We start from the raw sequence: 21,805 nt of genomic DNA, 5'->3' as shown, positions 1-21,805 counted from the left end.
TTAAAGGATTGTAAGGAATACAATACTGTAAAAAACCTAGATTGAAACCAGTCGGCTCCAAATATATGTCTGATCTCTAGTCAATGTAGTTCCCTGTTTTCTCTATGCCATTAATGAATCTCAGAGATTTCCAGAACCCTTTGTAGAACGTTCTTATTTTCTTCCTACTCTTTAAATATTCTTCCTGGAAATTGGTTATATAAATGGGTTTGTGTTTATCTGAACAATGTGCAAAGTCTGCTCTTTTACCATCTATTACTTTACATTCTCTACTTTCCAACTTTACATGTGCTGTCCGCTCTGAATACTGAGAGTCAGAAAAGCATCCTGGTCACTAGAATCTAGTCAGTTTCTACAAGAATTTTAAAATAAAGAATATTTCTGACAAGCTTCATATTTAAGATGTAAAATAATTTAATTTACCTCCTATAACTCCTGGCCCTTTAAATTGACTACAGATTGAGTGTGGAAACTGCAAAGTTAATAATCTCATTGTGTATGGACATTTTCACTAAAACATATATAAGCTAATTTTGTCCATACCTATTTTTATCTGAAAACTCTTTCCTTCCCAGGTGAAATATCAGTTTCTTTAGAAGATGATGAGGATGCTTCAGGAGATCCACTACTTTTTATGTCACGGGTCAGACCAGTTCAACTAGGTATAGTATGATGGTGCAGAGACCAAAAACTAAAAAGCAGCATTGCTGTCAACGTGCTTTCTGATAGCTTGAATATGCCATTGTTCCATTTCTCATCAGCATAGCTTTAAAACCGCCACACTTGTGCACCATCTCATTCCCAGTTTTAGTGCTTAGCAGTCCCGTGCTTCACTAGATACTGTCCACACGATGTGCCTCCTGCTTGACCACCGTTCACACTCAAAACACATCTCATGCTATAGCGTAATCAAATTAACCACATTAACCACATTCATTTTGTTAAGTGCCACATGGTAGCGTGTGATACACACGTCAGCTTGTGGATTCTCTCCAACTCATGTAAATTTCTGCTTAAGGCAGCATGAGTGAATGGCCTGAGCCAGGAGAGAGATGCAGGGTCAGACCTCTCCCACTGAGTAATCCCGATTTGCAATGGGCTTCACAGCAAATGTCTCCAAGCAAAGGTTGGTGAGCAAAGCTTCAGCCCAACCAAGGCTAGAACAACACATCTGGAAACTGCCCTACTCTAGCAGTTTTGCTAAGGGAAGTCATTACAGAGCAAAGACGTAAATCTGGCAAGCCAGGAGGGAGAAAATCCTAGGTGTAAGCCCCTTCAAGGGGCTGATAAAGGGCATGGAGAAACCTGAATGCATTTCAGGGAGAATCAGAGAGAACTAGTGAGCTCATTCCTTGCCTGGATGTGCTGTCCTGAATATCCCAAGTGCTCTTTCCATTTCTGACATGCTCTCTATGCCCCAGCATACATCCCAGTCCCACAATCCAGTCACAACTTTCACTAGAGAATAAACTCCAAGGTGCGATACTCAGAGAGAAAATAAGGCCCCAGCTAAACTTACAGGTTCTAGAGCGCAAACTAAACTCCTTTTGCCCAGCATAACAAGAAATTAAAGAAGAGACAAGAAATTTACACGCAACTGTATACATACATATAAAAACAAAACTTTTCTTGCTGTATCTGAATCAAAGTTTATGGGAATAGGTCTGTGTTATTCATCACTGCTCTTGTAGCACACTGCCAAACGCATTTGTTTGACCTGCTAGAGCACTTTAGTTCTGGGAAAGCTGTCTACAAAGCCAGCAAAATAACTTAAATTGTATGGGCTCTCAAGTATGTATTGATACTGAGAAGTCTTCTCTAGCGCTTCTCTTAGTTTTTAGATTTCAGGTACTATTTCAAACACCACTGAAAAAATATTGAGCCCTTCATACCTATATTGCTTAATATTTTGGTTTCATTTCAGCAGATTGCTCACTTTTTTCATGTTGAAGAAGCTTAGAAAAATGTCAAATATGGCATAAAGACATCTTCTGGATTAGAAAATTCTGGTACCCTGTCTTAATGATTTTGTAAGTCATTTTAAACAAATTTGAGCTAAAATACAGTTGAGACATAAAATTTTACAGTGACTACAACAACTCTGTCTCAAAGCTGTGCTTATTGGTAAAATATTTTGAATAACAAGATTTTTAAAGGGAAGGAGGAACAAACCTAGCAACCATTTTCCACTCTGCTCTACCTGCTCTGCATATAGAAGAATGAATGAGCAATCCACCAAGTCAGCAGAACTCATTGAAACTGATGTTCACAACTGAAAGTGAGCTCAGCTGTAAATGAATTTGTTAATGACTTACACAAGAACTACAGAAACTGTTTCCCTCTCAAACTACGCATACTACTGTATGGCTTTAACTGAGAAACGCAGAGCCAGTGGAGGAAGCACCTTCTGTTCTTCCTCTGGGGTTTTTCCCTCCAGTCTCCATGGTGCTCTCTGATAGTGATGAGTGAACCCATCTGCAAACACAGATAGTTGCAATGCTCCCAGTACTACTGAGCAGAGACTACATAAAGCTTACCTAATGTTGGCAGTTGTCAACCATGGCGATTCCTATGGTTGCATTCACCTGTAAACAAGCATTATCCCTCAGGAAGAAATGAAGAAAGCATAATTGATATGTCACCTGAAAATTACCCTTCTCAGCAACACGTCAGTCAGCTGACTGCTGGGGAGTTCCAATTAACACAGGACTAACAGGAAAAATATTGGTATCTCAGCACAGCTTTTACCACTGGAATAAGACAAGCAAAGAATGCCTGTATCTAGGACAAGTTTGTCCCCAGACAGGTTATTATACACAAGCATGCTCTACTGCAGCTGTATGTGCAAGCAAAGGTCAGATATTTTTGCCGTCAAACAAAGCCCAGTGACTATAAAGTACCCACCCCCATAGCTTGACTTGCCCTTTTAGAATAAGGCACTTGCAGTGGCTTTTATCACTTCAGCATGACTGCAGAAAACAGAGTCAGTTACTGTGCACTTTCCTGTTCTCTTTGATAAAGCACTGGGGATGTTTTTAAAAGAGTTGTTTTTTTGTTTTGTTTTGTTTTTTTTTTTGTAAAGATTTGGAAAATACATGAGAAACAACTTTGCAAACTAATTTGATAATCAAAATCAAGTCCTTAAGCAAATTCTTAATTGCAAATAAGGAAACATTTTTTTAAATTTGCAAGAGATTGTATTTCAGTGTTTTCAGTAATCGCATGGCATCTCCTTTTATCTCTTAATATTAAAAAAAAAAGTTGGAGACTGGAAAAAGTAAAAAAAAAAAATCATCTTATTGCAGAGTAAGATAACTCAAATTTTAATTTTTATTAAAAACCAAAAACAAACAGCATTAATGTTTATAGTGGTCCATACTGAGAAAGGGAGATGTTCAGGAGAGCTGGCCTCAGTATCACACCAATGTTCTTGTGTAACTCAAGGCAGGAGCCTCCATTTCCCCACTCCCCAAAAAAGGGGTGCTTTGTTCAGAGTTAAGAATCAGATTCTTCAGCTCCTTACCCAGTTTGATGTTCTGAATGTGTGTAAAACCAGAGGCATGAGATGAATGCATAAAGTTAAGTCTTTATGCTAGTGTCAGTGACTAGGGACCCAACCTGTTACTGTGTTAATAATACAGCACTTTGTGCCATTCAGACAGTTCTCTCCTCCTGACCTATGTCTCAACAAAAGTTAATAGGTTGTTCTCAAGGGTCTTACGAGTAAAAGTTAAACATACTAGGGAGCAGAAGTGTTCTTCTCAGATTAATTAAATGTACATGCACTACCTTAACACAGGCTTTCAAGAAAAGACAAAAATGATGTCACAACAGAAAGTTGGCAAATTAATAACCAGTACCTTGATTTTAACGTCACCTCTGCTCCATCTTTCTGTGGAGAGAAAACTTGTCAGGAACCAGCATGCTTCATTCTCATTCTCTCTGTCCTTTCCTTTCCTTTCCCCACCCCACCTACCTAATGCAGGTAACCCGTGTCTGTGTCTCTCCCCTACCCCAGACGATGCAGGTAATCCACCGTCAGCAGTAGAGGCTTCTAAAACTCCGGCTTTTATTCCAACAGTAGCAAACGAAGGAGGAAAACACTGGACTGTTGATGAAGTCAGAGCTCTAATACACATATGGTCAGACAAAAATATCCAGCAACAACTGGAGGGGACAGTGAGAAATAAAAGAATATTTGAACATGTTGCCGCTAGACTTCGAAAGTTCGGAATTGTCAGGGACTGGAAGCAGTGCAGGACAAAATGTAAAAATCTGAAACATGAATACAGGAGTGTAAAAAATGCCCAAGGCTCGGGGAGTACAAGTAAAAGTATGAAGTTTTTTAATGAACTGGATGCTATTCTGGGGCACAGTACCATGGAACAAGAAAGTAAATCAGATAATGAGGAGAGTGGGAGGCCTCCAGAATGGACAGAAGGAAAATCAGAAAAGGACTGCATAGGTAAGTTACTTCAGCTACCCATGTGTCATTTAAAAGTTTTATTTTTTCCAGCACTACAGAGACCTTAAAAGAACCAAAGAAACCAAGCAGCTAGATTAACCAGTTTGCTGGGTGGGGTAGGTGGGGAACCCAGAACGGAAATTTATTGTTTTGTCCAGTAGTTCAATGAATATTATTGTGTGATTGCCCCAGACATTTTTTTATATAACTGGAAAACAAAAAGAGAAAGATAAGAGGGAGATGTAGGGTAAGACAAAGATACAGAGAGACCACTCCGATCAAAATCATATCTGAAGGGACTGTTCCCAGCATAGGTAAAAAATGGATCTGAGAGGTGGTCAGACTGTTACTGGAAAAATGAAGACACTGACCAAAAGAAGTCTGTACTTACATCAGTTAAAAATTAACATTTTAACCTGTCTTTCTCTTATAGTCCCCAATAAGTCCAGTTTTACTGGCCTTTGGAGCACTCCCCAGTCATGGGACAGCTATTGTGAAAATAGCAAAATGTGGTCACCAGCACAAAGAATGCTGTCAGAACTGGCCTTTATTTTTGTGTGCTTATTGATGGATAACTTGGTACTGGCTGGATTAACGCAGAATTAGGAGACTGATGAACCTACACTGCATAAGAGTTATTTATTATTTATTTATTTATTAATGTACAGCCAGGAAGAGGCCTGTTGTTTAATAACAAAATTAAAGTGATCGTTACACAGTAAGAATCCTACACAGTGGGTATTATGGTGGCTAAATATAAGTCTAGAAGCTAGTAGGTTAATGGAAGAATGGAAGAAGTCAATGAAGAAAAATGTAACACAAAGATGAGCGTACATTCTCTGCCCCAAAATTATGAAAGTGTTTTTGGGGAAGTTTCAGTCTTCAGTTGCTGTTTGTAGACTCTTTACTTATACATCTACTACTGAGGGCTGGCATAAGGAGGATCCTAGGTTGGACGGCTCATTTGATTTGACACAGCACAGCTGTTCTTATGTAGTACACAAATGTGGTGCCCTGATTAACATAGCATTATTTACACAGAAATGCCTGGAGACACAGGTGAAGAGGACTCTGTTAGTAGTATGTCAGAAGACCTACAGATTGCAGATGTAAAGAAAGTTTCTGACTCAGGTAAACTGAAAAGTCTTCTATTTTATACAAATTCCTAAATTTAGTAAGTTCAGATTGATTTCTAAAATGAGTGTGCATTGTAATGACAGAAAATGCAGAGGCCTAAAAACTTTTAAGGAGGAAATAACATAATAATAGTAACCATACTTTTAATGAATACAGACATACATGTGCACATTCTCAATGCTCTGCTAAATTTGGTAAAAACAGTCTAGTAAATAATCTTTTTGAAGATTCAGGGTGCAAGACATAAAGAAGAAACTACTGATTTAAGCAAGTTGAGTGTAATGTATTACTGCATTTACTTTTACTTAAGCTGTAAGTCCCCAAGGAACAGAATTGTTCAGTCTCCTGTGCAAAGGTTAACACGGTATTCTCTTTTTCACAACATAATTAGATCAGTACTTAATATAATTCTGTAAACACTCATGTTGAGGTAGAAATTTCATTTCAGAGTATCACTCTCCATTTCATGGTGGCTGCTAAAAAATGAAGGTCATATGCTCTTTACAAAGAAATATTATGGCTTATGTCTGACAGCGTAACTTTCAGGAGAAGTGGGAATTCAACATCCAGCTAGAAGCACGTATGAAAGCCTGGAAGACTGACAGATGTGTCTCTCCACAGTAGAGAGCACCTCACGGTCTCCTTCTGTAGCATGAGGTAGAATGTGCTCATAAATTAGGTGTAAAGGAGTACTCTGACAGAATTTTAAGTGGTCTAATGTGAACCTGAAAGGTTTTAATGTCAAATTAAAAATCTTCTGACACATGATGTTACAGTAAATACTTCTGCAGAGAATCTGGCAGCTCTGCATATAAGGAAAGAAACAGCTATGACAAGTAAGTAAAGACATGGTTGATGATGAGAGGTAATACGAGGTATACTGGACAGTGGTGTTCTTGCCTCACCACTCAAGTATAATTACATTTATTAATTTAAATTTACTCACAAAGAAATGCATAACTGGCCTTTTAGCAGATCACCATAAGCACAGAGGCATTCATTAGGGAAAAATAGGTTGTCATGGAAAGTGCATTTCCTACAGGGACTTCCCTTTAAAAGAGACAAAATATGTAAGAAATCATAACCTGCACTCTGTGGGATCCAGTTAAGACAATTTGTAAAATGCATCAACTTCCATTTCCTCCCATCAACAAGTAATAATACTACATGTATATGAGCAGTAGGCAAGACACTGTAATAATACATAGATTCAGCAGTGACATTAAACTGTCATCTGGCATAGTTATCAGCTGCTTGCAGCTATGCAATACTGAAAACGTTTTGGATCACAAGCTTCCAAATCGGTTACTGAAGAAAAAGTTAGCTGTATACTTCCAGTACAGTTTTGAGTATTCATTTTTTTAAATTTTTTAATATTATGTCAGGATATGTGTAGCTGTTAGATATCTATAGTTTACAGTGGTTACCATTTCCCTTCTCAAATATATGTATTTAACAGCATTGTTTGTTTGTTTCTGGGTAATTGCAATTGCAGTATGATTTTGTGGGCAGGGATTAAAATATCAAGTGTTTCATTAAGTTTCTCTGGCTCAGCCTGCTCATTCAGAAGACTACTGTTCAAACTTTGAAGGGAAAAAAAAAAGGCAAAAAACAGCACTCCTTCTTAAAAAGATGCAGTTTCAGCTTCCAAAATTATTTCCCTCATTCCCAAATGCACAGTACAGGCTCAAATCATTTTACCACAAGTGGTAAAGAACACTTGAGAGTTTTGTATTGTTTATAGTAACATAATTAGGTATTATATAAAGCAGAGAACAGGTGCACACTTTTTACATTGCAATATCGTGGACACCCTTTATTCTCTAATGTGGTACATGCCTTTCTCTGATAGTTCAAATGAATTTAAAGTAAGAAAACTGTTAAAGAGATTGTATGTACCTTTGTATTCATAAATTCATTTGAAGATAAATAATGAAAAAGGCAATCAGGCAGATATACCATGTTATGTGGGTTCTTTGATATTAGTAGATCTCTGACAGTCAATAGCTTTTAGCATGTGGCTTCTTAAGGACTATTACCTATTCAGCAGGACTTTCATAGAAAACTGCTTCTCAACAAACATGTAATCATAATATATATACATTTAACATTTTTTAAAGAATTGTAATAAAAAATTAAGAAATTCAGTGAACCTTTCACTGGGTTTTCATGTTGGGTCATCTTCCTAATTTGTACATGGAGTTAATGTACTCTGCAGTCAGAGTTAAGTGCACATTTGTCTCTACATATTAGCAAGCCTGGGCAGACATCTGCTTTCTGGCAACTGCAGTAGCATAGATGTGCAGAGTTGCACCAGCTTCCTCCAAAGTACACGTGATTCTCACGCTCTTACAGGTGTATCTGTGTTATCAGCCATAGTAACATCATCTCCACTGCTAATCTATAAACTGTCCAGTCGGGTTTGCCATACGCCAGCAAGGAAAAAGACTCAGATGGTATTAGTTAAAAGACAAATGTACCAGTCACAGGGAAATGCCTAGTTATTTCCTGTTTCATTGCATTTTTTCACCTCTGCACAAATGTATTTGCTACTTAAAGAGTAGCCAATGTGCACCTGAGAAGGAACAGACAGAGGTAAATAAATCCTTACATGTTCTCGTACAGACTGCAACTTCATTGAAAGTTTATCTCACAGCATTGTACTGGAGGAACTTTCTCAACAGACTGGCCAGCAGAGGGTGCAAGAGTATTGTATCAGTCACAAAACCAGTAGAGAGAGCCTAGGGTCACTAAATTTTCCCTTTCCTGCTAACACCCATCTATATTAAATCAATCTGGAAATAAAACCTTACTTAGTCATTTTGACTGCTGTTTTATATTTCATGGGATCATGTTTAAGGGCAGCTATTTCTGGAAATCTATTTAGAAGAGCCAAATTGCTTCAGTTTGTACACACGGTGATCAGTCAGTTCAAACTCCGCATATGTGTATGTTCCAAACATGTCAGACTTTGCAGCATCACCACAGACTGTGTACAGGTGTTTAATTAAATTTGAGGTATTTGATTAAATTTCAGGTACTGTGGGAAGCAACAGTGGAGACAAAAACATAACTCTGTGGAATGCTGGTAGCCCAAAGTTCTTAAAAAATATCAACAGCAGGTGTTTTGTTCCCATCAAATTACTTTTCTTGTCATTCTTTAGATTTTTTGGTGCCCTGCATACTTTACTATATGTCTGTCTCAGGACAAATTCAGACTAAGTTGTGACACTGCCAAGGTGCATTGCTAAGCAAAGGTTTTTGTTTTCTTTAATGGTTGTTTAAAGTTAGGATCTTAAGTCAGTACACACTCAGGCACTTATGTTGGCTTCTTCTGAATGCTGGCTGCTGCGTGCATGGAATTTTTAAAGGTACAGATATAAAATCAAAAGAGAATGTTTTAATACATATGCTCCAGGCTGGTATGAAGTAGATGTTTCAGAGAAGTGCAAAAGCAATGGTTCTTGATTATTCACTGGCTTAGCCTAGGGCATACTCAGTCTGCAGACACTAACTCCAGAGTAGTCTACATCAGTTTCACAGCTCTGCATGGCAGAGCGACATGCCAATCTGCATGGCAGCAACTTTGCAGCCTGTTGGAGAGTTAACATCGGCCACACATTGAAAAATCCTCCTCCCCCTTCCCCTTTTATACTATACATGACACACATGAGGGTAAGGATTAGGAGACAAATTACTGATCTTGCCTTGTGAGCCAGAACACAAGATTAATAGCAATAGTGAGCACGGTGCCAAAAGAGAACATAGCTCTATCATTCCAAGGGAGTAAAAGGAAAAGATTGCTACAGCATTGGTCTGGTGGCCTTGTGAACAATGCTTCAAATACAAAGTAGAGATTAAGCATATTTGCTGGCAACTGTCTATAGCTTGACTAAACAATGTGGCTGGAGCCAATTTCTTTTATCCATGCCAGAAACTGTCAATGGTTTGTTCTGTTTGGCTCCCTCTTGCTCTCCTCATGCCCTCCCCCAAAACACTCAGACAAGCAGCTCAGAAAAAAAGCCAGGCTATCTACCCGCATTCTTGGCTCACCAGAAAAAAGGGAAAAAAAGCACATGATGCTGGTCACATCATAAAGAACGCCTGATGCAAACAAGTCCTTATCGATTCAGTGGTAATTTTTAATAAAATGGCTATAGATCATGCGTTATTGCCCAATGTTTGGGGGCAATATTCTTGAATGGACTGAGAACAGGCTGGGAGCCAGAAACTGCTGCCATTGATCCAGCGTGGCCTTCAGCCTGTAACCTCTGTACACCAGTTTCCTCACCTGGAAATGAGGGTTGGAGAGACCACTTGCATCATCTGCCAGCCTGTCCCAGGGCACAGGGGTGGCGTTCTCCGTTAAACAAGAGAGGACCAATGACAGAGGTGCTGAGCTCTCCTCCCCGTGACTCTCCTGCTGTCACAGCTGTCAGGGTGCCCAGAGCCCGGGCAGCGTTGATGTAAACCCTCCCGTATCCTGCACCAGGGGTGACACTCTGATGACAAGAATTTAGTATTTTGTCTCCATCAAGCAAGCAAGCAGTCCTGCAGATCAGTCATCCAGGCAGAGCACCATGATGTCAGTGAAAGGCCCCTTGCTCCAGCTGGGTCTAATTCAGTGACTCCTAACATCAGTCACCTGAGAGCCTTGCAATAATTTCAGTGTGTATGGAAGCCCTTATGGAAGTCACCATCTTGCTTGTTCTGCTGCATACAGGTTTGCCTTGTACTACATGACTTACAACCATGATCAGAGAACGATTCAACTAATTCTAATTCAGGTTTTAATACCATAGGAGTTCGTACATTTCATCCATAAACTTACACTGAGCAGTTGTTACATGGTCTTCTGTATTTATTTTATAATTGCTTACACTAGGCTCATAAAGCCCACTGTTCCAGAAAGTGACAGTTTAATTTATTTAGAGATGAAATCTCTAACAATTGTTATTGTTACAGACATTCTCAAGTTGGTGATCCTACAGATGTAATTTGTGAATGTTGTAGATGCCCCATCCCTGAAAATGTTTAAGGCCAGACTGGATGGGGCTTTGAGCAACCTGATCTAGTGGGTGGCATCCCTGCCTATGGCAGTGGGGCTGGAATTAGATAATCCCTTAGGTCCCTTCCAATACAAACCATTCTATGATACTATGAACTTAAGGCCTGTTTACTTAATAAGAGTTCTAATTTTTTTTGGTGCAGAAATCCTTGAAGATGAGGACTTCAACAATTCCTCCTTGGCAGCTCTGGAAGCTACACAAATAAAGAAGGAGACAATTGACGTAGGTAGGTGAAGATTGTAGCCTGATGGTTATAACAGCACACTCTACTTTACTGGGAACTGCAGATTCCTAAGATTTGTGTCTTACTCTTACACATCATACTCAAGCTACTTCTGGGTTATAAAATCTGGTTTTGTTTGATTTCATAGTGCAAAAAATGCATAAGCTTGTCCTTCCCCTTATTGATAAAAAGATCTTATTTCTCCTGACAACATACTTCCTATTTTGCTATTTGTGATAAATATGCATTTAATTGTGACAAAAATACTGTTCTTTTTCATACAAATCTACTAGAGAGGATGAACTGGAAGACTAAATAGCTGTCTTGTAAACACTGAACATTTTATGCCTTGTCTGTCTTTCCAAACTATTCCATGACAGTCCATTCAATTTCAGACTATCACTATCCAACAATTACCATAAATATTCTGCATTATTTTACATGTAAAACTGAAATCAGAGGCCTCAGCAATATGCAGAAGTTGTAAGTTGACAACAATGACAAGTATTCAGGAAATTTGTTTTACTAAAATCGTTTAAAATTGACATTAGAATACACTAGGGATAATAATCTTCTGGAATAACTGAACATAGAAACCATGGATGGTCATGAAAAAAAGACATTAGAGGAAATAACAATGACATTGAAATCTATTGGCCTGACATCCTGGATCAAATTATACTCTTATGGTATTACTGTTTATACTCAGAAGTTAATGGAAAGAATAAAAAATTCTATTATGATTCTGTGAATGACAAATTCTTTGCCCTTGTACCCTGAAAGTTTCTACAGTAAGTATTGTTTGCATCAGTATTTCTGTGATGCAGGCAAGGTGCTGTCTTCTTGGCAATTGTGTTATTTGAAGTTGGGTGTTCAGACTCTCTATCCAGCACAGCTTTTAAAAGTGTTTACATAGGTTGTTCTTGATTATGGAAGATAACTGTAAGGAGTATGACACTGAGGACAACATCAGAGTAATCACAGCAATGACACAGAAAACACAAATTCCATTAAGGATAAAGTAAGACTGTGTCCCTGAAAGTTCAGAGACATAGCAAGGTCACACCAATGCAAAGAAGAGTTCATACACAATGACAGAATAAATGTTATGCAAATCAACTGACTGCTTTATACATAAAAAATTTCCCTGTTCCTGTCATATAACGTCCATCTTAGGATAGCAGTCACCCTGGTCAGCAGTACACAAATGCCACTGCCAAAGGCAGAAAGATCAGAGAACAAGCATGGTTGAAAGAATGAGCGCCTGATGAAGGGAAAGCCATGGTTTTTGGATCATAGTTCAAAAAATAAAAAACAAAACAAAAAAAATCACTCGAGAGCCCAGGATCAGAACTATTGCTCCTTCCTAGTTCAAGGCTGCATTTCCAATAGCTGCAGATGCAAGAATTTTGTTAAGAGTTATGGGGAAACCTAATTATGAAATAGATGTTTATGAAAATTTTTTTTCTGTTAGCACCTCAAGTAAATCACACACACGATTGTAAGAATGTAATTTCTGATTCTAAGTTTTCCATAGGTGTGACGTTAATTCCTGCATATGGCTTGTGAAAAATATTTACCAAATATTTAAGATAAAGCACGTTGCAAAGAAAATATGAATTCCAAATACTACTCTGCATAAATTAGCAAGCACCATTATAGAAAGTATATCAAACGAACACTAATTTACCAACTATCTCTTATGTCTAAGTATCTAAACCATTCACTCAGTTTTTCAAACATATAAGGAATATTTACTTCCACCATTTCCTGAAAACTTCGTTGAACATACTAGGTCTGTGACATCCCCCTCTAAAACTATAAGAACTAATCTTTCTCCCCCTCCCAACCCAACAAGTAATACCTCACAAATTGAACTTTCAGCCTCAAAGAAGTCTAAGCATGAGAAAGCAAGCCCAGAGTCAGCAGAGCTGGGTTTTGACGTCCATAGATGGCTTCAAGAACTCTGAGGGCTCCTGTCCAACCAGAGTTTTATTTTTGAAACTGTAGTTTTTATGCTGTGAAAGAGTGCAAAGCTCTTGTAGCCTCAGCTTTGCCAAGGAAGAAAAAAAATGGCATGTAGATGTGTAGAAAAAGAACGATGTCTCTATCCTGTTAGCAATGGAATTTTGAAGAGAGCTCTGATGCGAGTAGAATAAAAAATACTTCTCATGTCTTCCCTGTTTTGTCATTTAAGCTGCATAGAATAGTTTCAGATTGAGCCATCCCTGCATGTAGAAAGTGCAATTTAGGCAATAAGATTTCCACAAAAGCTTTAACAAATTGTTTACTTTCCAATTTTTCTACTGCTTATGCTATCTCCATTACATCAGCTCTGTAACAGAGGCTAGCCTTTCACCCCAAAGTAAACAAACATGGTTACCTCCTAACTGGGAGCAAAAGCTTGCAACCTGCCCCACAAAATGGAGCATCTGTTCCTTGTCTCCTTTCTGGAATGGGGGACAGGTACACCTGAAAGCCCAGACTTGAAACCCACCACAGTAGCTTAGTAAAATGGACTCGACACCACTTTTCTGTGGCAAAAAGAAAACCCAAGTAGAGGAGAACTAGTAATAAGGAGCAAAGGCCTGTTTTCAACTGCTTTCTCGTACTCAAGGATCTCAGAAAACCCACACTCAGCGGTATGAAATGAAGCTTTAGCAATGCCACTGCGTGCAGGTCTGTGTACAGGTGCCTGTGCCTGATGCACCTCCTAATCACAGCTGAATCACGTGCAGTTCCCAAACTTGACAGCGGGACTTCTGGAGCAGTCCCTGCTCATTTCGTGGCAACAGCCAGTGAACATGAATGACTCTGCCAGGGAAAGCGCTGCAGTTCGAGCCCTACTGGCTGTGAGTGAATCCACAGGAGCGTGCCCTTACAAATGGCACCCAAACAATGGATGGCACACCCATGCCAGTCAATGTGCACAAACGTGTTATGCAAATCTACTTACATGTGAGACACAAACCTGCCACGTACGCCTACATGCTCAGTCAGGTATTTTAAATTTCTGTGCAGCATCCACAGCTACCTCTGGGGAATGTGGGGGCAGGAAGAAAGATAAAGCTTATGAGATAAGCTAATAAATAAATTAAGAAGCAAGTGGCAGAAAACTTGTTGTAACCCTCTTAGTAGTGGGTTATGACATTTTTAATTGAAGATAGGTGTTACCTGCAGAAGAGGGGAATAATATTAGCAATTTATTTTCCTAAATCCGTTTTATTTAAACTTGCATGTTTCTATAGATGATGATTCTATAAGTACTACCTCAGAAGACAGATCTTGTACGCCAGTAGCAAAACGGATAGTTGGGGCAGGTGAGTATTAATTTCCATGCATTTATTCTGAAAGAAAGTTGCATTGGAATTTCTGTACAAAGCTGGAGCAACCAAATCTCTACTGTAAACATGGCTCTAACTTTATCTGCTTTTGACTCCAGTATGGTGTTATCACTAAACCTAAAAATTAGTTTCAGACTGACTAAGAGCAGCATCAGCCTTCTAAATATCTAGATTGTAAGATTTTTTTCTTGTATCAAACCCATGGAAGCATTTTCACTTGCATGATATTTCTTCTTGTCATTCTAATTTGACCCTGGAACGCCATTTTCTTATTACTGCTGATACAACGTTGCTTCTAATGCTTAAATCCCATTGCTCTCCTGTATGTAGCACCCTGACATGTCTTTAATTTGACAACAGCAAGAAAGATACACTGATGAAATGTGGAATTTTAGATGGCTTCCAGAGACAAGAGATTACGTATTTTGCATACTTAAGAGAAATGCAATCACAAATGGGTGTTAACATTGTAAAATTAAAAGATTTTTGTAACCAGAGATTATTATAAACATTAATTAATCCTTCAGCTTGTTACTTAATCATTAGCTACAATTACACTTTAATATACGTATACTCAGCAATACTCAGTTTTTTCATTATATTTTCAGATAATCATATTCCCTTGGAAGAAGCACGAAATCACTTTAAAGTTATTACAATTAATGATACTGGAGCAGGAAGACACTGGAGCGATAATGAAGTCAGAGCTCTGATAAACATATGGTCAGATGAAAAGATACAGCAAATGCTTGAAGGGGCCACGAGAAATAAAGAAATATTTGAGGAAATTGCCAGAAGGTTAATGAAACATGGAATAGACAGAGACTGGAAACAATGTCGCACAAAGTACAAGAACCTAAAATATGAATACCGTGCACTACAGAAAGAAAATGAACACCTTGGTAATCCCAGGAGAAAAATGAGATTTTATGAAGAAATTGATGATATCTTAAAAAGACAGCCTCTAGTTCCATCAAGCTGGCGATATGAAAGTTCAAGCCTCCTATCAGGTACTAAAATTTCAGTAATGAGATACAGCGATTAAAACAAAAGTTAAAGTTGCCTGTTGACCCATGCTCCTGGGGTGAAATACAAGGCTGAAATGAGGAGGGAGGGATAACTGCAGAACCTCTATCTGCATGGTCAGACAGGCAATGCTCAGAGAACAGCAGTGGTCTTTGGAGGAGTTTAGAAGTGAGAAAAACAACAAAAAGAAAAGCACCCAACGTGCTCAATGTTATTAGAAAGTCTTTGTACTTTTGGAAGCCTAAGTGAGATACAGTGAAATGGTGCTAGAGAAAGAGGAAAGGCCTTAGAGGTGATCCAACAGGCATGTAAAGCATTATGGATACAGAGCTGCAAGCTCATACCAATTAGAACTGTGTAACAGTCAAGAAAAGTGCAAAGACTCCAAAAAAGCAAAGTTTATTAATTAAATTCATATCACAGTCAATAGAGAAAAAAAAAATCCAGGGCTGCAATGTGTATTTGAGCACTTGTAATTATAATCTGCCTGGAGCAGAGGCAGCTGCTCCTGAGAGGCAGAGCAGTCAGGTGGATCAGACACTCATGTAGAAGCAACTTCACCACTGCAGCTTACAGCTCAGTGAATTATGGTAAACCAGGTCTAATTCTGTTTTTTCTAAACACTAGATAATAATTACCAATGCCACAAACAGTTGAGGACTTGAACCAGTTTGGCAGCAGAGGTCAGATGGACAGCTTGAGCAGAAGCTGCTGGAGCAATCCTTAAGGCAGCTGTCCTTACTCGTGAATCAGAGCCATAACGCAGTGTCCAGCAGCACCCTGCGGTAGTGCCATTGGGTGAGGCTGGTGGCCATGAGATGACAGTGCTGCTTCCCACCTACCTCATTCTTATGCTAGATGACATTCTTAAGACATCCATTTTCTTCCAAATCCAGAAACTGAAGATATTACTGCTCACTTCTGCTCTCTGTAAATGGAATTTTTCAACACCAAGAATATTTGAGCTGACATGGCAGCTTTACATTTTAGCATGCCAGAAAAGGGCCGTGTTATCTGTGTTGTGAATGCTGATGCAGGCAGGATACAGGAAAACAATAACCTTTCATAAAAGAGGCTTTAATTATTAGCTTGCCTGAGGCATCTGTCAAGCAAACGTTTGTCTCCACCCTGACTCCGTGTGCCAGTCCAGCACCTAACTTCTCTAGAAGATTCCTACTGCTCCAAGTCAGTTGTCACAATGCATTTGCTTTTGTAGGATAAAGCATTTTGGTTTGTGACTGACTATGCTTTTAGAATCTCTGCAAAATACTTAGTCACCTTGCTTCTCTCTTTTAAGTTTCAGTGGGAGATGTTACAGCAAACACAGGATCCTTGGGTATCAAAAGAAAAACATGGAATGATGGTAAGAGCCTCTGACTTTTTAAAGCATCTACACATTACTGTTAAATTGGATGCCATATACTAGTTTACAGTTTAAAAAAATCCTATAATTTAACACCAACCTCCAAACTAACATTGTTCTTGCACTATTAACAATCTGCAAAAGAAGCCTCCAGATTAAAATGTGGGCCTAAGGGAAAATGTGCAATTTCTTTATTTGAATCTTCATCTCTGACAAAAAATAAATAAGTAAAAATGAGGGAGGCATCAGGAAATCATAGAATGCCTCGGGTTGGAAGGAACCTCAAAGATCATCTAGTTCCAATCCCCCTGCCATAGACAGGGATGCTACCCACTAGATCAGGTTGGCCAAGGCCCCATCCAATCCGGATATATATTACATATCCATTATATATGGATATATATTAAAGAAATAATTATTTAATTTATGAGAGTCAAATGTAAGGAAAACATTAACATTTTTAAAGGAAGAAGCTGTTTAATATCCTGTCTTGCTCAGAGGAAAATATGGACAGTATCACAGTCATGGTTGTGATTTCTTCATATTATACCACGCATCAGTAAATGAGAAGTTATGTGCTTAAAACTGCACAAGAGAAAAACAAGTTAAGATCTATTATCAAAGCGATGATATGTTAAAGAAGCACTGAGAGAAAAATGAAGGAATGGACAGAAATATGTGGAATGCAATCTGAGAGGAAAGGTCAGGAGCTATTCTTGTTCCTATCAAAATTGGCAGGACCTAAATAATCAAAAAGTCCAAAAATGAGGGATAACAACATTAGTTTTTAGGAGACTCCCCTTTACTTTTAATACTAAAATTATGTCTTGTCTGTAGACAGATGAACACAAACACATCCAAACACCACACCATTTCTGTTCAGTACATTGTTAGAAATTGCATTAACAGGACTAACTCTATGTAATTAAATATTATTTCTTTTATTTCCAATTAGATAACTGTCTTGCAGAAAGCAGTAGTCAGGCAAAGCCTGAGAGTTCAAATATGAGAGAGCAGCCCGAATGATTTTTACAAGGTCTACTTCATTCCTACTGGTCATTATACAATGACCCCTTACACAACACCAGACAATGCCTGCCAAAAGAGGGTAATAGAAGGACGGCCTTAGGAAAATTTTGTGGCATGTGCTAGACTTCAGTCAGCAGTTCATTGACTTGTACACTCTAAGTACATACTTTGCTTTATTCACAGAGATGTCACCTGTTCCACTTAAGAAAAGTGCTTCTGAAAACACCATACTCCAGTTTCAAAAACTGTTAACAGAGAGAGTGCACACAGTAACAGAAGGCAAAAAGTTACTGTTAGAAAAGCTTTGTAAGCAGGAAGAAATGCAAGACCTCAACAGAACTCAGCTGTATGCTGATCCATCAGCCATACAACAGGTTGGTTTAATGAACTTTCTACCAAATTAGCATGCAAAATGATTCTTTCAGATGGTAAGAAATTAAACAGACTTATTTGTGAGAGTAGGTCACCCACATGAGTACATGGTTGCTCCCCTTTAATTTATTCACCTTCAGTCATCTGAACTAAAAAAAAGAAGGTATGAATTTCCATCATAATCTTTAACAATGAACTTTTAGAAGTGGCATCAGTTAGTCTAATAAATGATAAAACTTCTTCCTACGTGCCTTGGGTCACCTACATGACACAAATGACAGCGTTAATTGAAAGAAAAAAATACTTTGATCAAAGAAAACATCTACACTTAAAAATTTCAACCTATCATGTTCAATTACTATATCTATAACCATCCTAGCAAATTAGTCTTCTGCAATTAAGTGAACAGTTAAGTGAACAGATATTTTCTTTTTGGTTAGACAAGGCTAGGTGGGGAAAAAACAACACTTAATTCCTTTTACCCTGCTAGTCTTGTCACCTGCTAAGGTAGGGAACCATCCCTATCTGACTGCAGAAGGTATGGTGCTGTGCAGTAATGAACTGGAGAATTCAGTGAACCAGAAAGTTGGTGCCCACCTAGAAGGGGAAAAAATGGGTTCCGGTCCTTGTTTTAAGGGATCTGCCCTGTCCAGTAACCAAATGAAGCAGAGAAAACATAGACAGTGTGCAGGGGACAATGAGATGATAAATGACAAACACCATAAGTAAGTAAGTAACTGTGCAGAAACCTACTAGCCAATACTTTGTGATTGCTAAGCAAGTACTTTACAGCCTATCCTGCCTGCAAGGCATGCATTTGCAAGGTTTTCCTTTGAGTGTATTCAAGCAGAATAACAACTCATTTGTGGATCTGTCATGTTTGTGCATAGACCTGCACAGCCCTGCCAAAGCTAGGTTAGTTCTGGGCACACACAAAGACTCAAGTGAAGTCAAACAGTCAAGTACTCATTGCAGAAGCAGCAGCAACGAGTTTTGTTTTATTTTTAAATACCCAGGGGCCTAAATTCCACCCAATCCCTCTTCGCTAAATTTTACACAAAGATCTTAGTGGATCTAGTGCTTTGTTTCCCACTCTGGTTACTTCTTTTCTTGTTAATTCTTTTATGAGAGATTATATGAAGGTATTATTTATCTTCAAATTATACTCATTACCTTTCCACAATGGTAGACTTGATCTGTTATTTGACTAACACTTTAAAAACAATTCTGAGAAGTCAGAGAAATATCCCTAGAAAAACATCATTTTTTGATTACATTCGTTTATACAGTGACAGACATGTAGTCGTGCCAGTGTAGTGACCATTTTTCACAATTACATTGGTTTCTTAGTGTAAACCAATGTAAATTTGAAAATCTTTAGCTTATAATGAGACAATTGTAATACTAATCATCGTTAGCTAAAAAACAACAACAAAAAACTTTCCTTTCTTCTCTCCTTTAAAATTGCTTTGGTTTCAGTACACATCCTTGAACTTACATCTATTATATTACAGAACTGCAACCTTTGGTAGGACAAGGAATCTGTCCCTATCCCTGCTTCATGGTCAGGTGTCCTTCTAGAATATGCTGAGCTAGCTGAAGAGTTTCCCATTCCTAGCAGCACTAAAATCACAGGTTAGTCCTTCCACATATGGGCCAGAAAAAAAAAGTGTTCCCACTCTAATTCACTCCAGTTTATGTAAACAGTTGAGATCAATTCAGATGTAGATGAAGTTTTTAAGATAACTGTACTCTATTCTGTGAGTGCAAGGCTGAAGTTGCATAAACTAGCTGCAGTTTGATAACTCATTGCAACATGAAGATCTCTTCTTTATTCCTGCTGGATCACCCATAAACCAGCTCATTTTGATAGTCTGACACCAGACTAGCCCAGCTGAAAAAAAATATATATATATATTTCTGTGCAGTTAGTGAGTTGAAGCAGCCCAGCAAATCCTCAGGTGTGCTAGCCCTAACTTGGAGCAGCTCAAAGGTTGTCTTTGTTGCAATGTGATTGCCCTCAGGGAAGAAAGGCTAACTTGAGGAAGGCAGTTAGCATCTCAAAGAAGACAAACTTCACTTAAAATTCTGAGTGATGCATGAGGACTGCAGTCTCTCCAAAGCTTTGCTGTTATTCAGTACAATGCCCCTGCCTGCTCCCCCCCCAAAAAATTTTCTCTTCTCCCAGAATACAAAAAAAACTTATTTTATTCATTAAAACAAGCTCAAGAAATACGCATCTGTATTAAATGCTGTTGTTCAGGTGAGAACTGTACAGCAGTACTCAGGCAAAGGACTGTCTAAATTCTTAGAAGGTCAGAGCACACACGCAATTGCAGAGCACACACGCAATCTCTATTTGGAAACTGTTCATATCGACACTAGAGGGTAGGCATGAAGCAAGAACTGACAGGCCAAAAAAAAAAAAAAAGCAGGTGTGGCTTTCTACTTGTTTGTTCGTTTGTTTTCCTCAGAAAACATGCCTGCACTTACCAGAGAGCAGGATTTACCTAACAAACAATGTGCAAAGAAGGTGGACTTCCCTTTGTGTGAGATTCCACTTCTATTCTGCTTTGTGGCTAGAAAGTATAGCATGCTTTTAAAAATTATTTTGACAGAAAGCTATCCCCTTCTTTTCTACCATTCATATTTATTTTTGGCCAATAGCGATAAGAGAAGTCAAGTGTAGGGGAGCATTTGGCACCATCTAATACTTATATACTACTCACACTTCTTTGTAACAAATATTTACTTGAATGTGTACGAAGCTTAGATAGATAAATCGAAGTGGCATCAGGACAACCCTTCTTCACTGCAGTTGTGGCTGTGATACAACATCACTTATTGCTTAGGGACAAAATACCATGAAGGCTGCATTCAGAATTCCAGTTGTCTAGAGCTATGGTCTGCCGCCTTTGACAGTATCTCCTGGGGTGGTGACAATGGGCTAAATCGAGTATCACTAAAATAGAGGATTTCTCCAAAAAGTCCCTTCAAATACAGCATTTAGTTAAGCCAACTCATCCTTCCAGAGTATTTCTACACACGCTTGAACTTGTGCTGAGGCTCTGCTCTAAACGTGTTACAGTCACACAATATTTAGCCTAGGCACACACATAGGCAAGTTAAATGCAACCTGGGACATATCTGACACTAACTATCTGTTATGTGTGAGAACACTACAGTAAGACTCAAAGAATCTGAAAAGAACCACAATATGGTTCCTTTTAAGCAGTAAGGCCAGACCAGGTTGTTTCCATACAACTGCTCCTGAGAATCTAGTATAAATTACATCACAGAAATGATCCAGCTTAAAAATCCACACCAGCATCAAGTAATGATGGGAACAGCAGCAATCCTATAAAAAAGTCTTTGTTTTTCTCCCTCCTCCTCAAATATCTGCACTATTAGCAGGGGGCCATTCAGGTTAGCATTAGGACAAGTCTCTGTCTCCTCCCCAGTTTGCCAAGGAGGGTACTGAAATTTCTGAGATGTAGCAGATAAATGGAAAAATCACCACTCCGATCTATATTCCATTCACCTCTAAAGCACACTTATTCATGGAGATGAATGGGTCACTTTACATGTCTTTGATAGGGCTGTTACCCTGGAAAATCCTCTGAATGCCTCATTTAGTTTATTTCCTGGTAGCCCAAACTGTATTTGGGCCACATGCCTGGAGAATGGGCTTCACTGAGCAGAGGTACTTGCATTCCTGGAGTCCAGGAATCCAGTCATCACTGTTGGCTTAAAAGCACCCCCTCCAGACTCCCACTC

General features: G+C 38.7%; 2 protein-coding genes across 10 annotated transcripts in view; one reads left to right on the top strand and one right to left on the bottom strand.

The window, feature by feature from the left end:
* PAICS (phosphoribosylaminoimidazole carboxylase and phosphoribosylaminoimidazolesuccinocarboxamide synthase) overlaps nt 1-21,805 on the top strand; it is a 51,439-nt gene that overhangs the window by 15,919 nt on the left and 13,715 nt on the right. For 3 of the 7 annotated variants that reach the window (XM_080591144.1, XM_080591145.1, XM_080591150.1), the window contains 8 exons: nt 576-662; nt 3,986-4,465; nt 5,507-5,596; nt 10,814-10,897; nt 14,143-14,214; nt 14,847-15,248; nt 16,562-16,627; nt 17,840-18,030. In XM_080591144.1, the coding sequence (XP_080447270.1) occupies nt 576-662; nt 3,986-4,465; nt 5,507-5,596; nt 10,814-10,897; nt 14,143-14,214; nt 14,847-15,248; nt 16,562-16,627; nt 17,840-18,030 (1,472 nt within the window). The remainder of the gene's footprint in view (nt 1-575; nt 663-3,985; nt 4,466-5,506; nt 5,597-10,813; nt 10,898-14,142; nt 14,215-14,846; nt 15,249-16,561; nt 16,628-17,839; nt 18,031-21,805) is intronic. The other 4 variants (XM_080591146.1, XM_080591147.1, XM_080591148.1 and 1 more) reach the window with 4 other exon arrangements.
* PPAT (phosphoribosyl pyrophosphate amidotransferase) overlaps nt 1-21,805 on the bottom strand; it is a 48,577-nt gene that overhangs the window by 21,476 nt on the left and 5,296 nt on the right. The window lies entirely within an intron of this gene.

This window comes from Anser brachyrhynchus (genome assembly GCF_964034855.1).
Source record: "Anser brachyrhynchus genome assembly, chromosome: 4".
Taxonomy (NCBI): Eukaryota; Metazoa; Chordata; class Aves; order Anseriformes; family Anatidae; genus Anser; species Anser brachyrhynchus.
The sequence above is the reverse complement of the archived record's forward strand: the minus strand, read 5'-3'. Positions and strand labels throughout refer to the sequence as shown.